This window comes from Ammodytes marinus, assembly GCF_949987685.1.
Source record: "Ammodytes marinus genome assembly, chromosome: 3".
Lineage (NCBI taxonomy): Eukaryota > Metazoa > Chordata > Actinopteri > Uranoscopiformes > Ammodytidae > Ammodytes > Ammodytes marinus.
This window is the reverse complement of record NC_137232.1, coordinates 18,748,642-18,772,777: the sequence shown is the minus strand read 5'-3', so window position 1 is coordinate 18,772,777 and position 24,136 is coordinate 18,748,642. Positions and strand designations below refer to the sequence as shown.

Sequence of the window (24,136 nt, the reverse complement as noted above, 5' to 3'; positions counted from 1 at the left end):
CTATGATCCACTGCTCATCTTTGACATGAACAACTGCCAGTGTTCCCAAAATAAATCTGTTTGTTCACGGGGGTTTATACCCACTCAGCAGGTAGGCTGTATGCTACGCCTTTGGTCTGTTGGTGCAAAAAGAAATGGACCTGCAGAGACAGCAGCCAATCACTGCATGCTGATATTTGTTACACTTTACGAGCATTCACATGAAAAAGGAGAGTTTGGGAGAATGTGTCAATAATACTAGTAAGAAAGCTTAAAATGTAATGCAAATAAAAGTTGTTTCAAAATTATTCAGGTCCCGTAAAGCTTTGGGTCCCCCATATTAAAGGTCACATATTATGCTAAATGCAGTTTTTAAATGTGTTCTAACATATCCATGGGTCCACAGTGTGCCTAGAGACTGCCAAAATATTTAAAAATATAACAATCTCTCCTTTTCTCACTCTCCCCCTTTCTGAAACCCCCACCCCTCCCCCCCAATATACTCCAGTCAGAATTCTCGCCGTCTATAACGTCATAGACGGCACAGCCACATCCCCATATTTTCTTTATATGTCCATGCTCCCCCCCCCCCCCCCCCACATTAGTAACCAGAAACTTCCACAGTGCAGTGTTCTATGATAACTCCCCTCCCCCCTATTTATTATTGGTCCACGGCCCCGAGATCCTCTGGAAAAATTTCCGAGCGACAGCCATGTTGTTTTCCCCGCTAAGTGACAAGATGCCCATAGTACAGCAAACCATGCAGAGTGTTGCATAAACCAATACAGAAGCATTCTGCTCATAATCCACTAATTTATCTTAATCACAGCAGTCTTAATAATGCCGCGTTTATAACGAGACAAAGCTTAGGGAACTACTTGTGTAGTAATTCCATCGGTGAAACTAAAAGGAATCTCCTCAATGGTTGTTTGCCTGTTATTTACCTAGTGTAGCATGTAGCTTCGGGAGTAGCACCCAACGTTTGCTTCTATTACACTAACTTAGCATTCCCATTGGAGTTTAATAATGCCTCGTTTTTAACACCACAAAGGGTGGGAAGTTATTCCTGTATAAATCAAACTTTGAAGCTACTGTTTTCACTGGTTTTAATCATGTCAAACTGTTATGGCAAAGTATGGCTTAGCTCCGGGTAAACACTGTGGTTGCGTTCCGAATCGCAAACTTTCTACTATATAGTATGTAGAAAAAAGAATTAGGATGTCCCGATTCTAGTGGCCAGATTTAGGATGGTTAGAAGTACCCGGATGTTCTACTTCATGCGGCCAAGATTGTTAGTGTTGAAAACTGCATCCTATTTGGGCGATTCTGACCCACAATCCAGTGCGCACGTGAAGTGACGTCACATCGACGAAGCCTCCATAAGAAAACAAAAGGGCACAGTAGTAGAGAAATGGCACCATCTGGTGGTTAATAGTGAACAGTTTTCCCTCAAAATGTGAATTCTGAAAATGTCCACTCACAGTTTCATTCATGTTCAAGAGTTAAACTTAAAAATCTGCTTCACACCTTCATTTCGGTTTTGTTGCTGCTGCAGTGGAGGGCGGGTTTCAGGGACTGGCGCTGACTGTGGGCCTTTGCCTTGACCTGCAAATACGATGAGACATTTGTATCAGTCTGCAGCGACAATAAAACCCAATGTGTATGACTGTTGTGTATGTAAACCTTCATTTTCAATACGTATGTGAAATGAGTAACAAAGCCTTACCCTCAGTGTAGGGAGTAGGGTCACCTATTCTTCCAGAAACCTCTTCAGCAGGCTGGAGGACATCGATTTCCAAAATGATTACCACCCGTCTGTACCACCATTAAGCACAGAAAAATAGCCTCGTTAGCATTTTTTATTTATTTAATTTATTTCAAGTGAATGACTAAATACGCTCGCAATTATCGACATAAAAAAAAGAAAGAAAAAGGAACAACTGCATACCGTCCATCCTTCAGTATGTTGGTCACATGTCTTTTCAGAAGGCAGACGCAGTTCGGGGCCAGTTTGTTCTCCTCAGCCATGCAGTTCAGCTGTGTTGAGAGCATGAAGGCTGCAAAGGTAATGTAAAGTAAGAAAAAAGAAAATTAGATGCAGCCAAACGGGTTTAGTCAACTACGTAAATGGGCTCATGATTTTGAAGACAAAAAAAGTATTATTTAAAAATCAATCACTCTTTTAATGATCAAAATGTGATAGGAAAATGATGTGCTCAACCATGTATTACAACAAACTTACAGGACAGAGTGTGTCGCCCATCACTCATCATCACCCGGAAGCGAGCTAGGCCACTTCCACCATCAATCTTGCGGATGTTCTAAAAAATGATATGTACATATATTTATGGAAAACCAAAAATAACAAGATCTGTCCTCCTAAAAACATTTTCTTTGTTAGATGGAGTGATAGTGCCTATAGTAATAAGATGGTTATGGCCTATGCTAGTAGACCTATGCTTCGGTTCTTCTGTAAATAAAACACACAGTGAAGTGCATCATTTTAGGATCTTGTTGTTAAATATGAACAGTGTGACATTTTCATTTCATTTTCATTTAACTTGTATTTATCCTCGAGAGACCAATTGAGGGGTGACCCTCATTTTCAATGGTGTCGAGTTCAAACAAATTCCAAGGAAAAACAACAATGCATACACAATATTCAATGCAAATACATCAAATACACAACAACAGGTGAAGAGAAGAAAAAACAAAAAACAAAAAAAAACAATTGAAACATTTACATAGTGGTGAGGAGTGGCAGCAATTAAAATGAAATTAAATGGGTGAAAGTACAATATAGCCTAATTAAAACAGTTACAGGTAGAGTTTGGCAGATTTAAGATAGTTTGTTTAAATTGATTAAAGGATATGAAGGTATTTAGTTTAATTTGTTGCTGTAAGTTGTTCCAGGAGTCGGTTCACTGAAGCTAAAAGCTGTCTTTCCCAGCTCAGACCGGGCTTGTGGGACATAAAGCATGAGCATGTCAGTGGAGCGGGTCTGATAAAGCCCATCTGAAATTTGCAACATTTTTGTTAAATAACGAGGAAGCTTCCCGGTCAAGGCTTTGTAAATAAAAATATGCCAATGTGCATCACGTCTCTCTTTAAGGGAGTACCACCCAACCTTTTCATATAAAAGACAATGGTGTGTGTCATAAGCATCTCCTGTGATGAACCTTAAAGCAAAGTGAAAAACAGAGTCTAGGAGTTTAAGACATGAATGAGATGCATGCCGGTAAACCACATCACCGTAATCAAGGACAGACATAAAAACTGCCTCAATAATCCTTTTCCTACTAAATAAAGGGAAGGTGGTTTTGTTCCTATAAAAATAGCCAATTTTTTGTCGTAGTCGACAAACAAGATTTTTTATATGGAAATTAAACGTGAGTTTATCATCTAACCAGATGCCTAGATATTTGTACTCTGTGACTCTTTCAATTAAAAATCCATTCTTTGTAAAAACATTAAAATCATTCAAATTTGTAGTTCTTGCTCTGGAGAAACACATATATTTGGTTTTGTCTGTATTAAGAACAATGCAGGCTGCTAGATACTAAACATAACACTGCAGTGTTTGGAAATATGAGTCGTGTGAACATTTTTCCACACTTAAGAGTATGAATAGTATGAGTATATATTTGGTTTGCAGAATGTTTTTTTTAAATCGGATTCAAAAAGATGACTTTCTGTTATTCATATTGTTTGAGGGGACAAAAGGGGTATGTGTGCATATGTTGTCAATCTGAATTTTTACTAAATACAGGAGGCAGGGAAGTCAGTGGGTCTGCACGCACTGATGTAATGGCTGAACAGTCCCTTTTACTCACCACCAACTGAAGCACTGCATCGGTGACACCGCTGCCATTTGACAGACCCTGAAAACAAATAGTAAATTAGCCTATTAGCAATTTGTTGAATTTTATATTTTAGTGTTTCATCTGAAGAAGAAAAAAGTCGAAAAAAAACACCCTTTCCACAAAGCTAACTCAACTTCAATGTTGAATTGTAGCCTAATGTCCCAACAGTCATGTACCCTACGTTATCATTTCGAAAAGATACATACGTCAACAAGTATGCTTAAATGACATAAAGGGGAAACAAAATGACCTCTTGCTGCTCCAGCTGAACAAAGACTGCACCAAATTCATAATTAACTTCGGCCATTTCTCGTTTGTAAAATAATTGTTTTAAGCTTTTATGTTGTACGTCAAAAGTAACCTTACCTCTATCGCTCCCTCTGTGAGCTGCATCATGTATCCGAGGAGGTTATTTAGATAAGTAAAGGCAAATGTACTGAAATATTAGCTGAGACAGCAAACTCTAGCCTGCTGCCACCGACAGTAGCTGGTAAATTGTGTCTGAGGCGCCAACAACTTTGACAAACGCGCGAACCGTCGTATGTGCTGCCCCAGTTTCCGTTTCCGCTCACAGATCTGAGTTCAGTTTTCAGTCTGTCAGCGCCGTGAATGGGCTGGTATGGTAAACACCGTAAAACTGACTAGAGACCAGCCGCGTGAAAGTCAGCGCCAAATGTAACGTGACGTCAGACGCTTACTACGATGCGTTCAGAGCATGGAGAAAAATGGGAGATGTCAGACTCCACAATAAGTCAGGGTTTTGAAGCGATGTAAACAAAACCTCCATCTTGGCCTATCATTTATCTACACCTTTTCCTAACATCAGAGCCTCTTTTACCTATGGACATATATAATATGTAGGACAATAAATTGATATCAACACATAGAAATGATAACAATAAACATTTTAAACAAAAATATCAATCATTATGGCACCACTTGAATAAATCCATTGTTTTGTCACAGACACAAGAGAAAAACTAAGGTGGTAGAAGGAATGAATTAGTGTGCAAAAGTGATATCTCTTATCAGAAGAATCGGAAATCTGTGATTTTTGTATGAAATTGGCACCAAATTTGTATCAAATTGCTACCAGCCCTCAATAAATGTCCTCTCGGTCTTTAATAGTTTCCCTGTTTCATCAATGCCACCGTCATATTACAACAACAGTTGTTCATTCAGGAGACAAAAAAACTTGTGATGGCGTTGTGATTCAAATCAATTCAATTTATTAACCCATTAGATTACATATTTCAAAATTAAACAAGGCCTACATAAATGATGCAGTATTGCTGTGACATTCTTACATTTTGATATATTGGATCATCGTGAAATCAATCAACTCAAGATTTTAATAAGGACATAAACCATTTCTTGTGTCTAATGATAATTGTAGGAGTTTCTTGACCAGGGCATGGCTTCTATTGCAGCAATAATGTACATTTAAAAAGGAAACATTCCGTTTTTTACATGGGATACTCCTCAGCATGACACTTACGAAGTCCCTTTTTTCACACACATTTGGATCAAACGTTATTGTACATTTAATCTGTACAATCGCAGAGGTCTTGATCTTGCTTTACCCTGGGACAGCAGTGCAAGTATTAGTCCCTACTTAGGAGGTAATGTGGATGAGCCATCATGATTCTTATCCATTGGGAATCCCAATTTATCCTTGCTTCCAGGTTCTCTCTGCATGATAGGAGCTCCAGGATTGGGGTTGTTGATGACGCCCATGAAGATCGGCACTCGAGTGGTGTCATCCATTAGGGCAAAGAAGAAGGGTTGGCTGAGGTGGAAGATAGGGATGGAGGACCGTGAGATGACCACGGCGGTGGCTGCAGCAGCTTCTGAACCCTCCTCGTTTATCTCCATGCTGGACTTATGCACCACACTGGACACCACTAGGGGGCCGTCCGCCATCTCAGCCAAGTTGGGATTGGAAAACATCTGTCCAAGGCCTTACACAGAGCACAGAGGAAAGGTGAATCCCGTACCATAGTAGGCCTATGTATTGTGAAAATGAGGTAAATATATGACAAAAATGATTGAGGTCTTACCCAGTTTGGTTAAAACCTTCTGTAGCTCTTGAGCGTATTCCAGTTTAAATTTGGGGACTTTTACTTGAACGGCCCTCTCCTTGGGCAGGCGATCATACAGGTCCAAGACATTCAGCTTTGCAGCAAGTGAAGACACATTGACGTGGCCGGACAAAGGCATGACCACCAAAAAGCTCATGGACGTCTCGAATGGGAAGCTCGCGACCTGCACAGGAAGAAAATAGGAAGGTGTTGAGGTAAAATGTGGGTTCTCTCACAAATGTAAATTTCTTTCCAAATGGCATGATAAGGCACAAGTGAATTTTTGGGACAGTGATCCAAACTTGTTTTATTTAATTTTTTACCTGGGCTTCCAGTTCATTATCAATAAATAAACTCAAGGGATGTTTGGCACCTTCCATCACTTCAACATCAACCATACGCCTGTCGTCAAGGTAGAACACACCTCTAGAGGTAAAACGTGGATCAAATTGAGCTTTCCACTTTCCTGTGGGTAACATGAAAAAGGGTCTCAGTCAGCAGCATAATTCCAACATGACAAAGGAAAAAACCTGAAAACACTTTCATCTGTTTCATTGATTAATTCCACTGTACTCTTGGGTAAGTTCCATGAACATACACGACATAACCGAAAATAGGCTATTTGTATGAACATGGTGAAATACCTTTGAAATGGACAGCATTAATGAGCATGAGGAGAAGATTGGGCGGTAAAGCAGACAGGAAGTCAGTCAGCTTTCCGTTTGTTGCCTTCTCCACCCAGTCGTTTATCTGCTGCTTGCTCTCAATGAGGGCTGGCTCCGACTCATACAACCGAAGGGATTCATTGATGAATCCTTCCTTTAGCTCAAACCCTGAAACACAAAAGCACTAATAAGTAAAAAAAAATAAGAATCTTTATGTTTTCCCGCATGGAGGGGCTTGTAGTCTCAACTTTAAAGGTAGAGTCAGAGATTCTGGCGAATGTTTGTTGACAATCCCTTTTTGTCAAAATCAGTGAATATTTTCACATGGTCCATTACCTGTCCGTATTGTGTGTGCCCTGAAAAAAGTGTTCATACATAGCATAGGCACTTTGAACAGGTATGTAAACAAAAGGGGCACATCATAGCTAGTAACTTGCCTGTTTACAGAGCCTAGGCTGCATATTAACATTGGATTATTACATGTTTTAATAAAAAAAAAATACAACAAGCATTCTCCAGAACCGCAGACTCCACCTTTTCAGTAGTACTATTTATTATTCAGACTAAAGCTGTGATCTTCTAGGAAGTAACCTTGGCGCAGGAAGATGCGGGTGGCAATTTCCAGGTCACTCCTGAGGTGTACCAAGACATTACGCAGGGACTCGTGGTAGCAAGGGAGAGCGTTTCCATGGAGATGATGCATCAGCAGCTCCAGTGTTTCATTAACTGCACCTGTAAAATAATATAATAACAGTAACAATAACAGGATGAGAACGCTGACATTCCTCCAGACAACTATTAAGTTGGGGAAGGCTGATGGCACAATTTATCGAATTTGATGTTGTTATAAAATTTGCAGTAGAACATCATGCAGACCTAAAGACAGCTGGGAGAGCGCTAGTGATATGCTGAAAGGAGATATGATGACGTTTGGCTCCTCAGGTGTGGTCTCCAGGTTCTGCAGCAGCTGCAAACCCAGTCTCTGAATGGCAGCAGCGATGGCCTCCGTGGACTCAGGGCTTTGTTCGATGGATTTACAATCATGTTCCGATTCCTCAGCTGATGAGCCCTCTTCTGGACTACCAGTAACGGTTGTTGCAATAACTGTTGCATCTGTGGTATATGTATTTTCTGGTTGTGCTGTACTATTTTTGTCTACTCCCTGAAGGAAGAAAAAGTAAAAAATGTTCAGTGCCATCACACATTTTTCAAAACATTTGGATTACCAGAACACTTCTGTGACACAACAAGCACAATCAGAGAGGGACATTTCCCCCCCAAACTCTTCTATTTTGCCCTCTTACCTCTATGGGATGGCTAGCCATCAAGGGAATGAGAGGAACCAAAGGGATTGATTCATCGTCTGCCACTTCAGCATTCTGTTAAGCAGGAAGATAGTATAGAATATTTACAAGAGTTACATCATCAGCAAAGATTATGTGACATGATTAAAAAGTAATGTTGGGGCTTTACAGTGACTCCTTGGCTGCAGAGACAGATCAGCAGGAGTGTCTGACGAAGGTCCATGTCCTTACAACGTAACTGTAAAAGAGAGAAAAAATTATGTCGGCTGAGGGAAAAAAATGTGGCCTGGTCACTTTTTTCAAATTCAAATAACACATACAGGTATAACTCTCATATTCAAAAAAATCTAAAAGCGCAACACTTTCACCCTTTTGCTGTATTGTCTGCACATCTTAAACACTTTTGCTCTACTTAAATGCCCTCTCTTTCAAAGGAGCAAACATTATCTTGAAATATTCCTTAAAACATGAGCCACACCAAAAGTTTTTGAAGGCTGTACATTAAGATTCCCACACAGAAACTGCCAAGTGGTTGTTACCAGCAGATATCTAGGCTGTCTTGATCCAAAGGTTAGTATAGCAGAGCCATTGTTCATTAAAATGAAGTTATAAGCTATTTATAGGGACAGAAAATCCTCCTCCCTAGGCACCAACAATTTTGAGTGGCAGGATATGTTGGTGTCTACAGACATTCTGTTTTAAAATCAACATAACATTTCCAAATTAAAAGTGCATTAAAGAATGAACTGCTGTAGAACCATACAGCCCCCTTTGCAGACCTCCCACAAACATGAACTAACAGAGTAATATTTAGCATGTTCCGACAAGCATTCAAATTATTCAAATGTACCATATAGTCCAAATTAGTGTATAAAAAATACAATAGCTCTTACCTTAAATTTAAATTAGAAAAAATCTTGCTGCTTTGTCCTATCAAGGAGCCACTAAGTGACTGCAGACGGCAGAATTCCTGAGAGTGAAAGATTGGCACTTGCTCAGCAAACAGTTAAAGATCAACTTTCATTGATTGGTTCCTCGTTTAAGCCACTATTTGTTTGTAAATGTAGCTACTGAGACTCATCCAGGGTTAAATAATGCTTATTTGCAAAGCAATGGACAGGTGATAATATCATCACACAAATAAAATCTTTGACAGGAACCACGACAGTTTAATTACAAAAGCGTGGCTATAACTGCGTGGTTAAACATATACAAGTTCCTGACATCAGAGTTACACATTTGATACCAGGGAACACCAGCCCACACTTCCCAGAAATCCCTGGCAATGATAAATAATGTACTACAAAGAACAGACAGCAACTGCGGTCTAGAAATGTATGTTTTGACCAATAATTACTCGAGAGGGGAGTATATGAGATAGAAAAAAAATGTGTTCAGCTGAGTTTGTCCCATTTCACCACTAAGCAAAAGTGATATGTTCTCGATCACATGACATCCGTCTGCAAACACAAGAGGGGACTTTGTCCAATCTGAGCTTTGGTGATTTAGCCAAGATTACAAGGCAAGAGTGGGAGTGAATCATGATGAATCCAGGTGAATCACACACCACAACTGGAACACTCACACACACAAAAACAATATGGAAGTAATTATTTTTAATAATCCAGTTAATAAATAAGCTTTTTCATGGACGTCTCTTAAAAGGTTAAAAAAGAACCAATTATCGATGTGCAACAAATATTTCTTTATGAAAACATTGCTGTTTTATGATTATTGAACTTTCACTCCAGGTTTACAAAAACACTTGTCAAAGCATTTTGAGCTTTGTAAAATAATTAGAAAAGTTTGCCAACATGACCGAGTGGAAAAAATCATACAAAAAAAGGGGAGGCTTTGATTGTTATGTGCTAATCACATCGAAAGCTTTGACAGTTTCAACAAGGTTTGTGGAAACTGGGCTGGGTTTCAGGAACAAAAATCTCAAAACTTGCATTACATAATAACGAGCAAGTTAAACCATTTTCTTTTTATTGATTTATAACTTTTTTTTGTCAACATATTCATATGCAGTTACATAGAAATGTTAAAAATACAAAACTGTTTGTCTTGGCATTGACTGTCCCTATGGTAGCTTTTGTAGTCAGTAACTATTAAGTGGTTAATCTTACAACTGGTATGTGCCATGATACATTGTCAGTATAATGTTGCTACAGGTTCCGACTAACTAATCAAGAATGTCTAAACACGGGTTTAAAAATACCAAAGCAAGTTCAAGTAATTTATTAGTGGATAAAAACATTCAGTCTTTAAAATCTGAGTGAGAATCTAAATGTTACAATTCAGGCCATACTTGTGCAGTAGAGTAAAGGCTGTGCATCAGTAACTGACTTTTGTATGCGACGATAATTAAAGTGTCTCCGGTCTGAGAAGAGATGCACCGAGACGGTCGACAAAACGGCGAGTTGACTTTTATTGTTCATGATGTATAAACAAACTACTGTGAAAACATCTCATGAATCGCAAGTAAAACACAAACAAATGATTTCATCTACAAATACTGCATAGTTTAAATCAGTGCATTTGGACACGCATGTATTCTAACATCAAGGGAAATGAAAGTTGAGGTCAATGTATTTTTGGTGTTGTAATGCATCTATTTGGAAAGTGTAAACACTACATTAAGAACCGTGTTTGGTTCCACCTTCCTGAGCACGTCTTCTGATTCGTTCTTTTGAACAGAATGACTGACCTAGTCAAAAGAACAAATGACCTTTGTCAAGATAAGAATTTCTCAATTATATACTATTTATACATCTATAGGCTTTTAAAAAAAACAAACATGGGATTTACTGTTCATGATGAATGTTAACTGCATGGCACACATTTCCTGTGCATCATATTCAGTGCCAACAGCCAAGATGATTGACAAAAGGCTTATAAGAATGCCTCTGCTTGTGCTGCTTTGAGATCAAAAATCTATTTAAAAAGGGAACTGACAAACTTATCTACAAGTACAAATGACACCTGGTGCTAAGGTCAGTAATAGTGCTTAGTATAGCTGGGACTCCATGGACTTTCCCTAAGCTAATAACCGGATGGCCCCATTCTCAGAGCCCAGCAGCAGGAGCCTCTTGGTGGGTAAGACGGCCAGGCTGGTCAGGGTGCCGCGGAAGTTCTCCGAGCTGAGCTTTGTGCTGCTAACAGGGCTCAGAGAGATGTCTGCCATGGAGTACACCCCGATCTTGTTAGACACAGTCCCGGTTACAATCTCTGAACCGTACAGGTCAAAGGCGTGGATGTGGTCGGACTGGGACTTGTACTGGCGAAGAGGCTTGTGCTCCAGATCTTTCCACACACTGAGGGTGTAGTCAGTGGATGAGCTGATCACCATGTTTCCTTCTGCAGCCTGAGAAAGAAAAAGACAAGAGAAGGAAAGTCACTGTCTGTTGAAGTCATACCCAATAAACACTGCCGGGCTAACTTTACAAGATCTGTGTGATTAAATGCAGAGCAATGCCATTCAAACGTCCTTGAGATTAAATGAAAAGTATAAAAATAAGAAAAAAAAACAAGTGAACTAAATAGAATACATTTAAATTGAAGATAACCTTCAATGGAAATTTCATATTAAAATTATTTAAAACAGAAATATGAGGCACATTAAGAATACACTTAAAGAAGGCAACAGCCTACGACCGTTTTTACTTACATGCATTTTGTACTCATTGACTACAGTTACTGCATGACAGTAGAGATTTTATGAAAATGTTCTAAAAGTTTTGACTAGAATTGATTTGTCGGACAGTTTTTTTTTTGTGTAAAGTTTTAGTTTTGGCAAAGTAACATTTGTTTGATAATCTTTATGTGCTACAAAATAAAATAAAATATAATCAATACATTTAGAATATGTCTTAATTTTTTACTTCCCATCTCAATGTCAGTCTGAGCAATATGAATGTGCCAATGAGAACAACTGTGCTCTTTCTAATGAGTAACCTGTGTCCATATTTGCCTAAACTCGTGCCTTTAAAACTAGAGACACAGTCCTTGACCTTATTTGGGGTTAAATAAAGTTTGCTCATCCTTGCGTTCTGTTGACAACAGATTCTGCTGGGTACAACTTTCACCATCCTACACAACTTCGTATATCTCCACCCGTACCGTTTGGGAACATCAACATAAAAGTCACTTGGCTGATCATCTTGTTGAGTATTTGTTCACATGACTACTGAAAAGTACACCCACACCTTTTCGGTTTTTGATTATATGTGACGTTCATAGTCATAAAATAACAGGCTCTTAGATTATTACTAGCAAATAGTTTGGGACAGTACTGATGTAATGCAGTAGTTTTCTTTTTTTTCTTTTGCATATATTGTTCTTAACTAGGACTCAATCAAAACAACACCTATTAAATTACAGGATGAATGCATTTCCAACTGCAACATCTGTGTACCTGACAATTGCAAACTTTAATAATAACATTTAATAAAATAATTGTTTCCAGTTCTATCAGAGGGAGGCAAAGCAGCGTTTGCAAACTGTAAGTGATCCCCCTTTTACGTCAAGCTACTCAACCTGCATCAAAAACAGATCAACACCAGAGTAAAATTACCCAATAACCTACGGACACAACACACCAAGAGGTCTAGGTCATTCATATGACTGAACGTGGGTCGCTCAGAGAAAAACAATCAACATGAGCAACAAGTTATTCATTTGGTGATGTTCATTGTGTGGGTTGTGACAGGGGCAGTCATCCAAAAGCAATCCACTATTTCCGATACAGCCTGAATGTGATTTCATACCTTAAAGATCTCCTATTATACTACTTTTCTGGTCTTAATTTCTCATAAATGACACCTATAGAGCAACCTGACACGAATCACAGCACAAAAAACTATGTAGATATTCGGGAAACTCTTCCTCTCATCTGGGCGATTTCAGCATTCTCTGTCAACACTGGGCTTTGTCCTTCTCCACCCCCTCGCCCCCCCCCGTCCCCCCTGCTAACCCCACTCTGTTGTGACTGGTTACCTCCCGGAAGACTTTCAGCGGCGCGCGGGCAGCATTACCATACATGGAAAATCCGGATTGATCTACGTAGATAAATCCCGGAAATTTGAACAAGTGAATCGCGACCTGCGTTCCTAATGTTTAGCGCTCTGCACAGCCACAGGTCAGCAGGGAATACGTCTAAATGCATGTAAGTCATTATTTGACACTTTAGTATGGTTAAACATGGCTATAAATCATTATTACAACGTTTATAGGTCATAAAAGTTGAAAAAGCATAATCGGTGCTCTTTAAGGATTGTATCATGGTTATCGCACCAAAATAGTAATATATCTCCTCCGATTCTATGGAAGACATTTCACTGAAACACCAACTGTTGTTGTTTATTTTCCATTCCCTTTTTGCTAATGATTTGTAAACATCCACAATGATTTGAATACATAGCCCAATACTATTCTGAAAGCTCTCATATATGCATTCAACCAATCTATGGCAACCAATATACCAACCCAGTTTGTTCCAGCCAATGTAAGAATTCGAAAACATGAACAATATTTGCATTACATTTTTAAATAGTAGAAATAAGAATTTCAAATGAATGCACATTAGGGGTTCTGCCATGGCCTTCGGGTTTTACTGTTACTGGTTGATACTAGCATAAATCGATCAACTACAGACTTAGATGTCACACTGAGGCAGCCCTACTTAGTTATACAGACACTGTGTAAATAAAACTACCAAATACACACACTCCCATTATACCTTCATTTGGAGGATATCTCCTTCGTGAGCCGGCCAGCCCTTCAGAATAAGTCCAGTGCGTGCGTCTAGCAGAACAATGAAGCCAGATGAGAAACCTGCAGCCACAGTGCGTCCTGAAGGGCTCACTGCCAGGTAGCGGATGAGCCCAGCACTCACATTGTTGTATGCCAGACGGAATTCATGCTGTGTGGATACAGGAAATGATTTATCACTGTCAAGGCTGAAATAACTCAATAGAGAAGTGTAAAAGCTCTACCGTTTTGAAAACACCATAATGATTGATAATTGGTGGATGGAGTGGGTCTCAACAGAATAAGCTTGCTAAGTGAAATTGCTACCTGCAATCCTGGTTTGCGAGGATCGATGAAGCGGAGAACAGAGTCGGCACTGCCAAACACAACACTGCAGTGTGGAGCTGGCATGGTGGTGACAGCCGTAATGGGATTCTTCCCATCCACAGCCTCATACGAGCGGATCTGCTTGCCTATGGAAAACAGATGGGAGTGTATGTATACAGAAAAGTGCAGTTACACACAGTACAGTATCAAACACACAACTTTGTACATTTTATAAAATGCAATTATTAAATGCAGTTGTAATCAGTCTTACCTGTATACTGGTCCCACAGGTGCACCGAACCATCACAGCTGACAACCTCCTGTGAAGCCTCCAGCTGTCCCACGTAGAAGACAGACTTTCGATGGTCGTTGTAGGTCAGCCTGGGCTCTACTTCTTGGGTTCCATCACCGTGGTTATAGAGGGGCCAAAGCTTCACAGTCTTGTCTTTACTTCCAGACAGAAAGTAATCCTCTCCTGCCAGCGGCGCCAAACACTTAGTGGTGCCCGAGTGACCCAGGAAGCTCTGCAGGCGGATCTGGTGGAAGTGGAAATGTGGATCCTGCTGGTTGAGGCCGATCTCATACTGCCAGTAGGCCAGCCAGTTGCCCTGCAGGGAGCGCCCGCTGCGAGGGAGCTCCTGCTTGAGGGCACTGTCCTCCGGGGTGGGACCCGTCACCCAGGAAGAAGCCGTGCCACTGGATGGAGTGGGGAAGGTGGAGGCAGTGGTAATGGTGCTGGTGGTATGGCTGGAGCGTCCCCAGGTGTTAGTCAAGCCCAGGTTAGATCCACCGTCATAATCGGTGTCCCGGGACACTTGGATACGGTTTCCTACCAGGTGGCTCCCAAATGTGCCCGACTCAGGGAGGGAGTCTCCCAGCACGGTGGAACCAGTTGTTGAGGGCGCAGGGAACGGGCTGCCACCCACACGTCTGCCGAAAGCAGAGGAGAGACCCACGGAGGAAGAAGCTAAATCCACCCTGGACGCTGCCGTGAGGTTCGTCCCTGGATTCCCCTGACTCAAAATCTGATGGTAGGACTGGGCCAACTGCCAGACCAGCTGATGGTTGGGAACCAGTTTCCGTATTGCCATGTCACCTACAGAAATCACAGCAATGATTTTTTAACAGTTAAGTATATAAAACCATATTGGATTTTATAATAGTACATTTCTTTATTCCAGCATTCTCTACCTATAAGGCAGTAGAAGGGGATGTAGGAGGCATGGGCCATCTCAGGGTTGAACACAGCCTGCAGCTCCTCTAATACCCCCAACTCATATGTCGCATTGGACCCTTCAGGTGTGCAGACGTCCACCACTGTTACGTCTCCCACAACTCTGCGAGGGGCGTTGTCCAGCTACAGTGTAAAAGAGACAGTCAACAGTGTATGGTAAATTCACTTTACAAATAGTTGAAACTACTTGATGGAAATATTTTATATGTTTATTATTAAGTTATCTAATTATGCTCAAATATGCACTTTCTTTCTTTCTCTCTCTCTCTCTCTCCATCAGAATGTATTCTTAGTTTATATTTCCATCTGCCTTTATGTGTCATCCTGTTTTCTTGTAGTCTTGGCAACAACAACTTTTTAAGAGTCTGCTTAAGGTATGGTGTGCAGTAGTATGACATTAAATTAAACCCTAAAAAGGATTTTTGTCAAACCAAGAAGGATCAGAAGAAAGATTTATTTCCTTTCTTTGCTGCAGCCCAATCGCTAAATGTTGTGAACAAAGAAAGATATTTGGATCACATCATCAGGAATCTATGTGATGACGGCGATGTGCATGCACATTTGATATGCATACAGGTGATGTTAAAACAGTCCTTTTTAGAGCCTTGTGTACTCAACTCTATATAGACCACTCGTGGTGAAGCTTTAGGAAAGCAAAAATAAAAAAGGGCCTCAGGTGGCGTTTAATGATGCATTCAGAATGCTATTAAAGCACCCAAGATGGAAAACCACGTCATATTTTTGTGACTAGTATTGTTCACACCTTTCATGTTATGTTGAGGAATTTTATATACAAATGTAAGTATGTATGGACCTGATATGTACCTATGTTTCAGTTTTTGTAAAGCTCTTTGTGACAGATCTGCTTTTTCAAAGCATTCTAGAACTAAACTCTGTCCGTGTCATGTGTTTTGCCTGTGTTATGTGTTATGTCTGTGCATATGTCTGTGCGTATGTGTGTGTGTGTGTGTGTGCATACCTGGGGCTGCAGATACTGCAGCAGAGAGAAAACAGCAAAGAAGCTACGCAGTGTGTCAGCCATATGCTGTTGCACCATCTCCCTCCCGATGCGCAGACAGATAAGTGCCATGAGGCTGAGAGTCTTGAGACAGACGGCAGTGCGTGTCTGCACCCCGCTGGGGAACCTGAGAACAGCAGAATAGGTATAAACAAGCCAAGGGTGAATTTCACATCTATTGTAGCATATTTTCTGATTACATTTCATCACAAAAAGGCACCTCGAAAAATATAAGTGTGTGATGAATAAAAATCAAAACAATCTTTCTGCAAAAATGCTGTGTTTGAACCACAGTATATCTCAACATACATCTTTGGTATGAGTGGTTGCTTGTATGTGTGATATTTACCCCATGCTTGGGGTTGTGAGTAGTTTCAGTAGTGGCAGGAGCACATCCTGATTGATCTTCATAAGCATGTCCATTAGAGTGGTATCAGAGAGAAAGACAATGATCTTCTGAGTGAGTGCAACAGCTCCAAGCAGACTTGCCTCCTTGCGTGTGTTAAGACGCTGTGAAGACGGTGGAGAAACCTGCAAACACACAGATTTTTAAAATTAAAGCACATTTTGTCAAAGTTTATTTTAGAGAAAGGTAAGGTAATTATTTCTCTTTCTTTTTCTCCCACCATACCAGATATCCTATGTAAGGCAGGTACTGGTAAGTGAGTACAGGCTCTCCGTAAAGTTGAGCTATGTAGATGAGACACTCCAATACAGGCCCTGCCGTCAGGTCACCAACCACAGGTTTCTTCTCGTACACACTGCCCATTCCCACACTCTCCAGACTGCTCTCCTCGGACGCAGGGGCCAAAAACTGGTGGTTTTCAAGCCCTACAGGCAGAGAACATGAGGAGGAAAATGGTTTAAGAAAAAAACAAGCAGTAACATGACACTGGTTTTAAATATAAAACAAAAACGCATGGTTTTGTCAATGCTGCAACATATAAAAATATCTAACTGAGACAATTAAACTTTACGTACCAATGTAACAATTTGTGAGCAATCGCAACAAATTCCTGGCTACGTATCGAGACGTCACTGTCGGTCCGAGCTTGGCTGACAGCCATCGAACGGTTTTGCAGACTGTATCTGTGCATGGAGACACGATGAAAAACATTAAACATCCCGAGCTAAAAGAGAGATAAAAAAATGTCAGTAACCTCAATCATTCACTCACCTAGAAGAATCTTGTGCTCCTTCTCCTCCGAGTCTTCTGACGGATCATTGTCATCTTCCTGCTCCTCTTGCTGCTCTCCCGCATTGCCTTTCTCAGTCTCTTCCAGTTCCGCTCCGTTCACAAACTCCCCCTTCAGTGTGGCGACCGTGGCTCCTGAAGCTTCCGTGCCACCAGAGACAGTGAGCTCCAGGTCGGGAACGTTAGAGTCATCCTTCCCCTCTTTACCCTCATTGGCCTCTGTCACCTCTTCTTCCTCCAGCTCTCCTCCCTCCTCTCCCTCACTGGCCTGCTTCAGGTCCTGGCTGCTGTCGGCTGATTTGAGACTGGCCCGATCGCGCATTGAGTCTCCGTCGCCCAGGGAGAGCTCACTCGAGCTGCTTTTGTCACTTAGTTTGCCCACGCTTAGAGACTCGTGGTCTTGCTCCTTGGCTGCAGAGGGCTGGCCCTGCTGTTTCCCTGCTCCGCTGTTGACATAGAAGCCATTCTGAAAGTCCTCTGCTTCTGAGAGAAACACTTGGTCGTTGAGACTGATGCCAGAGGAGTAATCGACCAGTCCTGCGTCTCCCACCACCCCGACTCCTCCGCTGGCTCCACCGCTCCCTCCCATATTCCCGCTAACGGACCCAGAGGCAGACCGCACCTCGCCACACTGATAGTCCTCTTCCTCCTCGTCCCCTAGGTTACACATGCCAGCCCTGCGCCCTTTGCCAGAGTCCCCGTCAGAGCCCGACATGGAGCTTTCGAAGCCAGTGATGACCTGCAGCACATGGGGGAGTAGGCTGGACAGAAAGGCATGCAGGCCGAGCCTCACAATCAGCTGCAGAATGAAACAGTCGGTGTAGAGATAGAAACGGCCTCGCAGGCAGTGAGGGTTTTCATACACATTGATCAGTGGCTTCAGTAAGTACTTGTTTGCATTTCTTGGGCCCAGTACTTTAGAGATTGGCTCAAAGAGGTACCAGGCAGCATACACAGCCGTGGACTCCTCAAGCATCAGGGCTAGAATGAATGGCAAGAGAATCTCAAGACCTTCAGCTGTGATGTTGCCCCGCAACAGTGTTTCGAGCTGCTGCCACAGGTGAAAGACCACATCTCTTCCTTGAAAACTAGACGTGGTCTCCATCTTTGCATGGTAGGAAAAGATAAAATGATGAAGTGCTGCAAAATACGAAGGGAAGGGAAAGGGGGTTATGACTGAGTTTAGTAACTGGCTGGGGTTTGGGGGAGGCAGACCATCAGAGATGGGGTCATATTTGAAAAGGAGTGGTCGTGGGAAATCTGGTGCTTCTATGTGTGCTCTTCCAGAGTGCTTCTCCATTAGCAGTAGTGTCTCAAGAGCATAATGCAAAGACAGCGGCACATCACGGAGGCTAGCAGCACATAGCTTCATAACAGCCTGGAAACGCTGTCTGAGGGAGTTGCCCGGTTTCAGTCCTCTCAGTTTAGAGGAGTAGAATATCTCGGCGATGAGAACACCAAGGGCCTGCATGTCTCTTTGGTAGAGCTGTGTAAGAGAGGTTAGAGATCCACGCATCACTCCTTCTCTCATGCAGTCACTAGATGCTTCAGAATGACATACTTCAGCGTGCAAACTCTTCACCAGGAAATTGTTCAACTTCTCCAGTTCTTCCAAAGGCTGTAAAGGGTTGAAGCATTCAGGGAGGATAATCTTGACTTCCTCTGCATTGGTAGAGGTCACACTCCCTTCTCCATGTTTTTTGTTTGCTGGCCCACCTCTTTGTAACATGGCACTACGTAAACCAGGGCCTAAGCTGCTTGTGAAATCCCCAGGGAATGTACTTGGAGACTGAGACGCAATAAGTGCTGTGTGCTCTCCTCCAATCTTTCCCCCCGCTGCACTGATGCTTGGCATTGGAACAGAGCAGGACACGGAACTGGATGAGCCAGCGGATGCTAACGAGTCCAGAGCTTCCATTCCTTGTTCAAGCTCTTCATCTCTGTCTACCATTGTCCAGCCAATGGACTCGCACCCTGTGGACTCTGGCACCATTCCATCCACAGCGTCAGCCGCTGTGTTTACTTGAGGGATGTGTAGAGAAGGCACATTAAGAGAAGCAAGGCCAAGGAGAGGAGGTTCTGCTGGGGCATACTGGTAGGGAGATAAGCGGGGTGGGTGGGGTTGGTCAAAAAGCTGAACTACACCGTAAGTAGTCAGATTTGTGTGGTGGTCCACTAGGTGAAGGCACACATTCTTGGCTTTGACGGCTTCTTTACCAGACAGCTTATAGCCGAATGTGAGATCTATCCAGTGATGCAAATGCTGGGACACCTCTCTGCTCTCGAGAAGGCGCCGATGGATCTCAATAAAATCCTCACAAGACTTGCACCAGGAAGGAACGTCGAGGTCGGGCATGTCTGGGTGGATCGAGCGGAAAATGGAGGGATCTGTGTAGAACTCTGGAATGCACTCATCGGGGGTCCAGCTCTGAATCCGTTCCATACTGGCTGGGTATTCGTTGGGCTCCCACTGGGATCTAACGTGGCTGCACAATACTGACTTGGGTGTTTGCCGGGCTTTGTAGACATAGTAGGTTATGTCTGAGAGAACATCAGATATGTGATGAGGTACATGAAGGTGTTCAGACTGTCCAGCACCTCCAGCACCTCCAGAGCCACCGAGGTCTCCACCTACACCGCTTCCAACCCCGTTACCCACTGCAGCCGCCAAAGCCTCTTTGGTCATTTCATATGTGAAGTCCAGCTGCTTATCCCCCTTATTAAGCCTGAACTTTGACCTCCTCAGGTCCCGGAATTTACCCAATGGCACAGTGAAATCCACCACCCAAGGCAGCACTGGGTGGTAATTAGGGTCTCCTTCTCTCCGTCCTGCTAACCTGTTCAGTTCCATCAAGTAGCGGAAGTTACTGACTCTGCCATGGACCCAGTCCAGAACCAACTTCTTAAGCTCGCCAAAGCAGTCTTTGCAAAGTCTCTTGTTCTCTTGGCTCACACATGAATTGTCCCTTTGCGAGACACTTTTTGGCATTTGCCTGCCAATAACATCGCTGTTTGCACCTCCTTCCATCCCCAGTTCCTCATAATGGGCTAGGTTGAGCTTGAGGCGGCTGCAGAGTTGCTCATCTACTGCTATGTCCTGCAGGGAAAGTTCTCCACAAGACAGACCAGCTGCGTGACATGCCTGCAGGGCAGTTAGTAACTGGTAGAGAATGAACAACACTTTGGCATGGCTGTTAGCAAGCTTGGCTGGACTGAAGGAGACAATATCATGGAGTGAATACTGAGTATAAGGTAGAATTACATAGAGCATCTCTGCTGTCTCCAGCAGACACTCTGCAGTCAGAACATTAGGACAGAGATGATCCGTCTGGGGTTTGGAGAAGCAGGATGAAGTGGATGGAAAGAGGGTTTCTTTCTCCTTCTCCCGGGCTGGAGAAAGGGATGGTGACACTCTGTCAGATGAGATGAATGTTGAACTGAAAAGCTTCTGTAAAGCATGACGCACTGCATCCACAGCTGCAGCATGCATCTGCTCATTGGCTCCTGCATATGCCTGTACGAGTTTGTAATGGGCTTCACGCCACAGATTCCTGAAAAAGACACAGAGGAGATTAATTTACATAAAACAACATATTTAAAAGACATCTAAGAAAAGTCTTAGAATTAAATGGTCTAACAATGCAAACATGAGTTACATTGTTATTGTTATTAACAGGACACTATCAAACAACACCATTGACAAAGAAACCATGATCTCATCATAGCAGGCAGAGATGCAATTAAATGAATCTCATTTAGATACAAAAAACAACACACATAAGCTAAAAGAACACACAGTAGAAAGTTCTATACGTCTTGAACAAAGTCCAGAGTACCTAATTATTTTGCTTACTAAGAGTAACAAACCGAAAGAAATTAAATAAATACTTTTAAATTATATACATTAATAGAATAGCATTTAATCCTCACTTTTCACAAGGTAGAACAAGAGAGTGTTGGCATTTTTGCAAGATAAATTACTTTTTTGTGAGAAGAACTCATTAAAATAGTTGCGGATTAATTTTTAATCAACTTATAAATGTGTTGTTTCAAAAGCTTTTTTTAAGCCTTTGCAATGAGAAACAAATAACAGTCAATAGTTATGGAATTGACATATTCTTAAATAAAGGGAGTTTTACTTTGTAAGCTGACGAGCGCATAGCCACATTTTAAAGTAGAATATGAAATGAAATGTTTTACCTCACATTATGTTGCGACACACACTGCATGGTTCTGACATAGGAATCCTGGGACATGAATTCCTTTGGTTGATGGCAAGGGTCTCTGGCCAATCTGTAGCTCAGCTTGCTTTTCCTCAGACCCTGAATGCACACTCGCGTCCACCCAGCAGGCAACTTGGCCTGGGGACACTGCAGGTACGTTCGAATTTCTGCCTCACCGACGCTGTCAAAGCGGGCACAGCGAATGACCTTCCTCTCCCTCAGGCCCATCACCCAGCGAAAAGGAACCAGGGCTATGAGCTCCCTGGGACGGGAACCTGGGCCCTGCTGCCGTCGGTCCACCCCCAAGTCTTTCTCAACTGCACGCATAAGCCAATCCATGGTGAGTCTCCAATGCTTGTAAAGAGTCGCTCAATGTCCAGCTGCATACACCTCCCTGCCTCACACAAGGACGACTTTCAGACATTCATGGAGGAAGGCATCAAAGTCATCCAGGGCAGACCTAAGCTTCCCTCCTGATTGTCCTTTTGAGAAAAGAATTGCATTAAAAAGAAGCATAAATGGACAATTAGATGAGCAACCACTTCTTCTGTAGGGATGTAACAATAGCACTATTGTGCAGTGTAGTAATGAAAGAGAGACGCGATGTGGGTTTATCTAAATGACTGTATTTTACTTCCGTCACTGAAGTTTGAGCTCGGCTCAGCTCACATGACTGAACTGTCCCTGCCCCATTAACACACCCACTCAACAACCCTGGTTTTATATTGAATGAAAAAGCTCCAAATTTTAACTTTAGTCATTTAATTAACCTAACTGTATCACAAGAAAACTATTTATCTCTGCTTTGAGATCAACATACAGAAGCTTTTAAGCATTTAGCGCACAGAAGGTTCCCTAGTACCATTAGATACACGTTATAATTCATTTCCAATCAAGTTATCAACATCTCTATTCTCTATTCATATTATACAAACATTAGTGTACACTGACACATTCAAAGTACAAAAACACTGAAAGTGTCCCTTTAAAAAAGGTATACATTGCTTTTGTATAGGCATACTCTATTAAGTAAGTAGTCATATTCACAGTATTGACAAATAGAAAATCAAAATAACATTAAATAATTAAATAAAGACAAACAAAAATAATGGAATAAGGGTCTAGAGTAAGTTATACTCATCTATAATTATATTAACTTCAGGGCTTTTGACCCTTTTTTAAACATGTGAAGCTGTTTGGTAGAGATAACATCCAAGACACAACACCCAACTTAACCCTTTCATACATAGTGGTCACTACCACAGTGTGAAGCTGTTTGAAGGCTATGTTCTTGAATATGCAAGGAGGGTTACGATGTTGCATAAATTACAACTTTTCATTGTAAAAGAGGAAGAACATCTGAGCCTGAGCTAGTTTTTCAATGTTTTTCTTGCATTGATGGGTTTAGCATAGACTATACTGTAAATAATTTAAGCTTTAAACTAAACATATATTAATTAGGAGGACTGACGTCTACCCATTTCACCTTTTTCAACTCAGAGAGGTGTAGGTGAGTTTGGAGCTCTAAGAAAAATAGGGAAGTAACATCAACTTAATGCTAACAGTTAGCTTAGCGAAGAGACCAAGACACCAACCTTTAACAAGCAAAAAGCCACCATGTAGTTACTGATATCACTGACACGACGCTAAACAAGTGAAGCTATACTGGTAAAATGAAACCTCATTGTAATAACAGAACAATTGCTTACTGTTTGATGTTTTGCTCAGCTCTCACCACTTTCAGCAGTTGACAGCGAGTGCGCGCTAAGCTAACGGCGCAGCGCCGGTTTCACGCATGATGAGTTTGTTTTATACTGACTTTATCAAACGGACGACATATAATGTCCACTCGCTCCATTTTCTGAGGTTCACCAATGCGTGTCAACAGACGGTCAGACAGTCAGTCAGCCAACGGTGTTTTGGTCTGTGCTAGTTTGGAGCCATGTTTTTTTTTTAGAAGCGACCCCTCACGTGACACAACACCAGCCACATGTCATGTGATTTCTGCTACTGCTGGGGGGGCCTTCCTCTAGCGGGCAGATAACGTAAGCCCCATTATCTTTGAGTTGTTTTCACATTTCACTGTAAACCCTGTATAGGCCTAATGTAATCAATGAATTGTAGTCAAAAATTTTGCTGGTAATGTTCTGGCTTGGAGAAAATAATCATCATATCTACTTCCCACTTATATTTGCTGCCACGTGACTGGGCTGTAGTGGGAGTCATCTCCACAAGGTGGCGTTATTTACTTTATTTTTTTTAACTTTTATTTATCCTCGAGAGACCAATTGAGGGGTGACCCTCATTTACAATTGCGTCGAGTTCAAACAAATTCAAAGGAAAAACAACAATACATAAACAATATTCAATGCAAATACATCAAATACACAACAACAGGTGAAGAGAAAAACAATTGAAACATTTACACAATGGTGAAGAGTGGCAGCAATTAAAATGTTATGTGTGTATCCGTGATATCGTTCAGCACATAGATAG

At 41.7% G+C, this 24,136-nt stretch overlaps 3 protein-coding genes across 3 annotated transcripts in view; all 3 read right to left on the bottom strand.

Annotated features, from left to right (window-relative positions):
* rpa1 (replication protein A1) overlaps window positions 1-4,343 on the bottom strand; it is a 28,255-nt gene extending 23,912 nt beyond the window's left edge. The window contains exons 1-6 of the mRNA XM_080025028.1: window positions 4,209-4,343; window positions 3,813-3,860; window positions 2,222-2,300; window positions 1,928-2,036; window positions 1,706-1,794; window positions 1,507-1,584 (exon numbers count right to left, since the gene is read on the bottom strand). Coding sequence (XP_079881154.1) covers window positions 1,507-1,584; window positions 1,706-1,794; window positions 1,928-2,036; window positions 2,222-2,300; window positions 3,813-3,860; window positions 4,209-4,238 — 433 coding nt within the window. The 5' untranslated portion in view covers window positions 4,239-4,343. The remainder of the gene's footprint in view (window positions 1-1,506; window positions 1,585-1,705; window positions 1,795-1,927; window positions 2,037-2,221; window positions 2,301-3,812; window positions 3,861-4,208) is intronic.
* Window positions 4,344-5,453: 1,110 nt separating this feature from the next.
* On the bottom strand, window positions 5,454-8,139 carry serpinf2b (serpin peptidase inhibitor, clade F (alpha-2 antiplasmin, pigment epithelium derived factor), member 2b; the record flags this gene model as incomplete). The annotated part of the gene is made up of 8 exons (XM_080053646.1): window positions 8,062-8,139; window positions 7,893-7,967; window positions 7,465-7,750; window positions 7,180-7,320; window positions 6,568-6,756; window positions 6,247-6,389; window positions 5,903-6,107; window positions 5,454-5,803 (listed from the first exon to the last, which is right to left on the bottom strand). Exons 1-8 carry the CDS (start codon window positions 8,113-8,115, stop codon window positions 5,454-5,456), a joined length of 1,443 nt encoding a protein of 480 aa, XP_079909772.1. The 5' UTR covers window positions 8,116-8,139.
* A 1,742-nt stretch (window positions 8,140-9,881) lies between these two features.
* Window positions 9,882-23,572, bottom strand: wdr81 (WD repeat domain 81). Its single transcript, XM_080053857.1, has 12 exons — window positions 23,350-23,572; window positions 21,618-22,122; window positions 17,400-20,968; window positions 17,204-17,311; window positions 16,854-17,053; window positions 16,572-16,753; window positions 16,184-16,349; window positions 15,162-15,327; window positions 14,242-15,066; window positions 13,971-14,116; window positions 13,633-13,815; window positions 9,882-11,259 (listed from the first exon to the last, which is right to left on the bottom strand). Exons 2-12 carry the CDS (start codon window positions 21,977-21,979, stop codon window positions 10,933-10,935), a joined length of 6,234 nt encoding a protein of 2,077 aa, XP_079909983.1. The 5' UTR covers window positions 21,980-22,122; window positions 23,350-23,572; the 3' UTR covers window positions 9,882-10,932.
* Window positions 23,573-24,136: the final 564 nt, after the last annotated feature.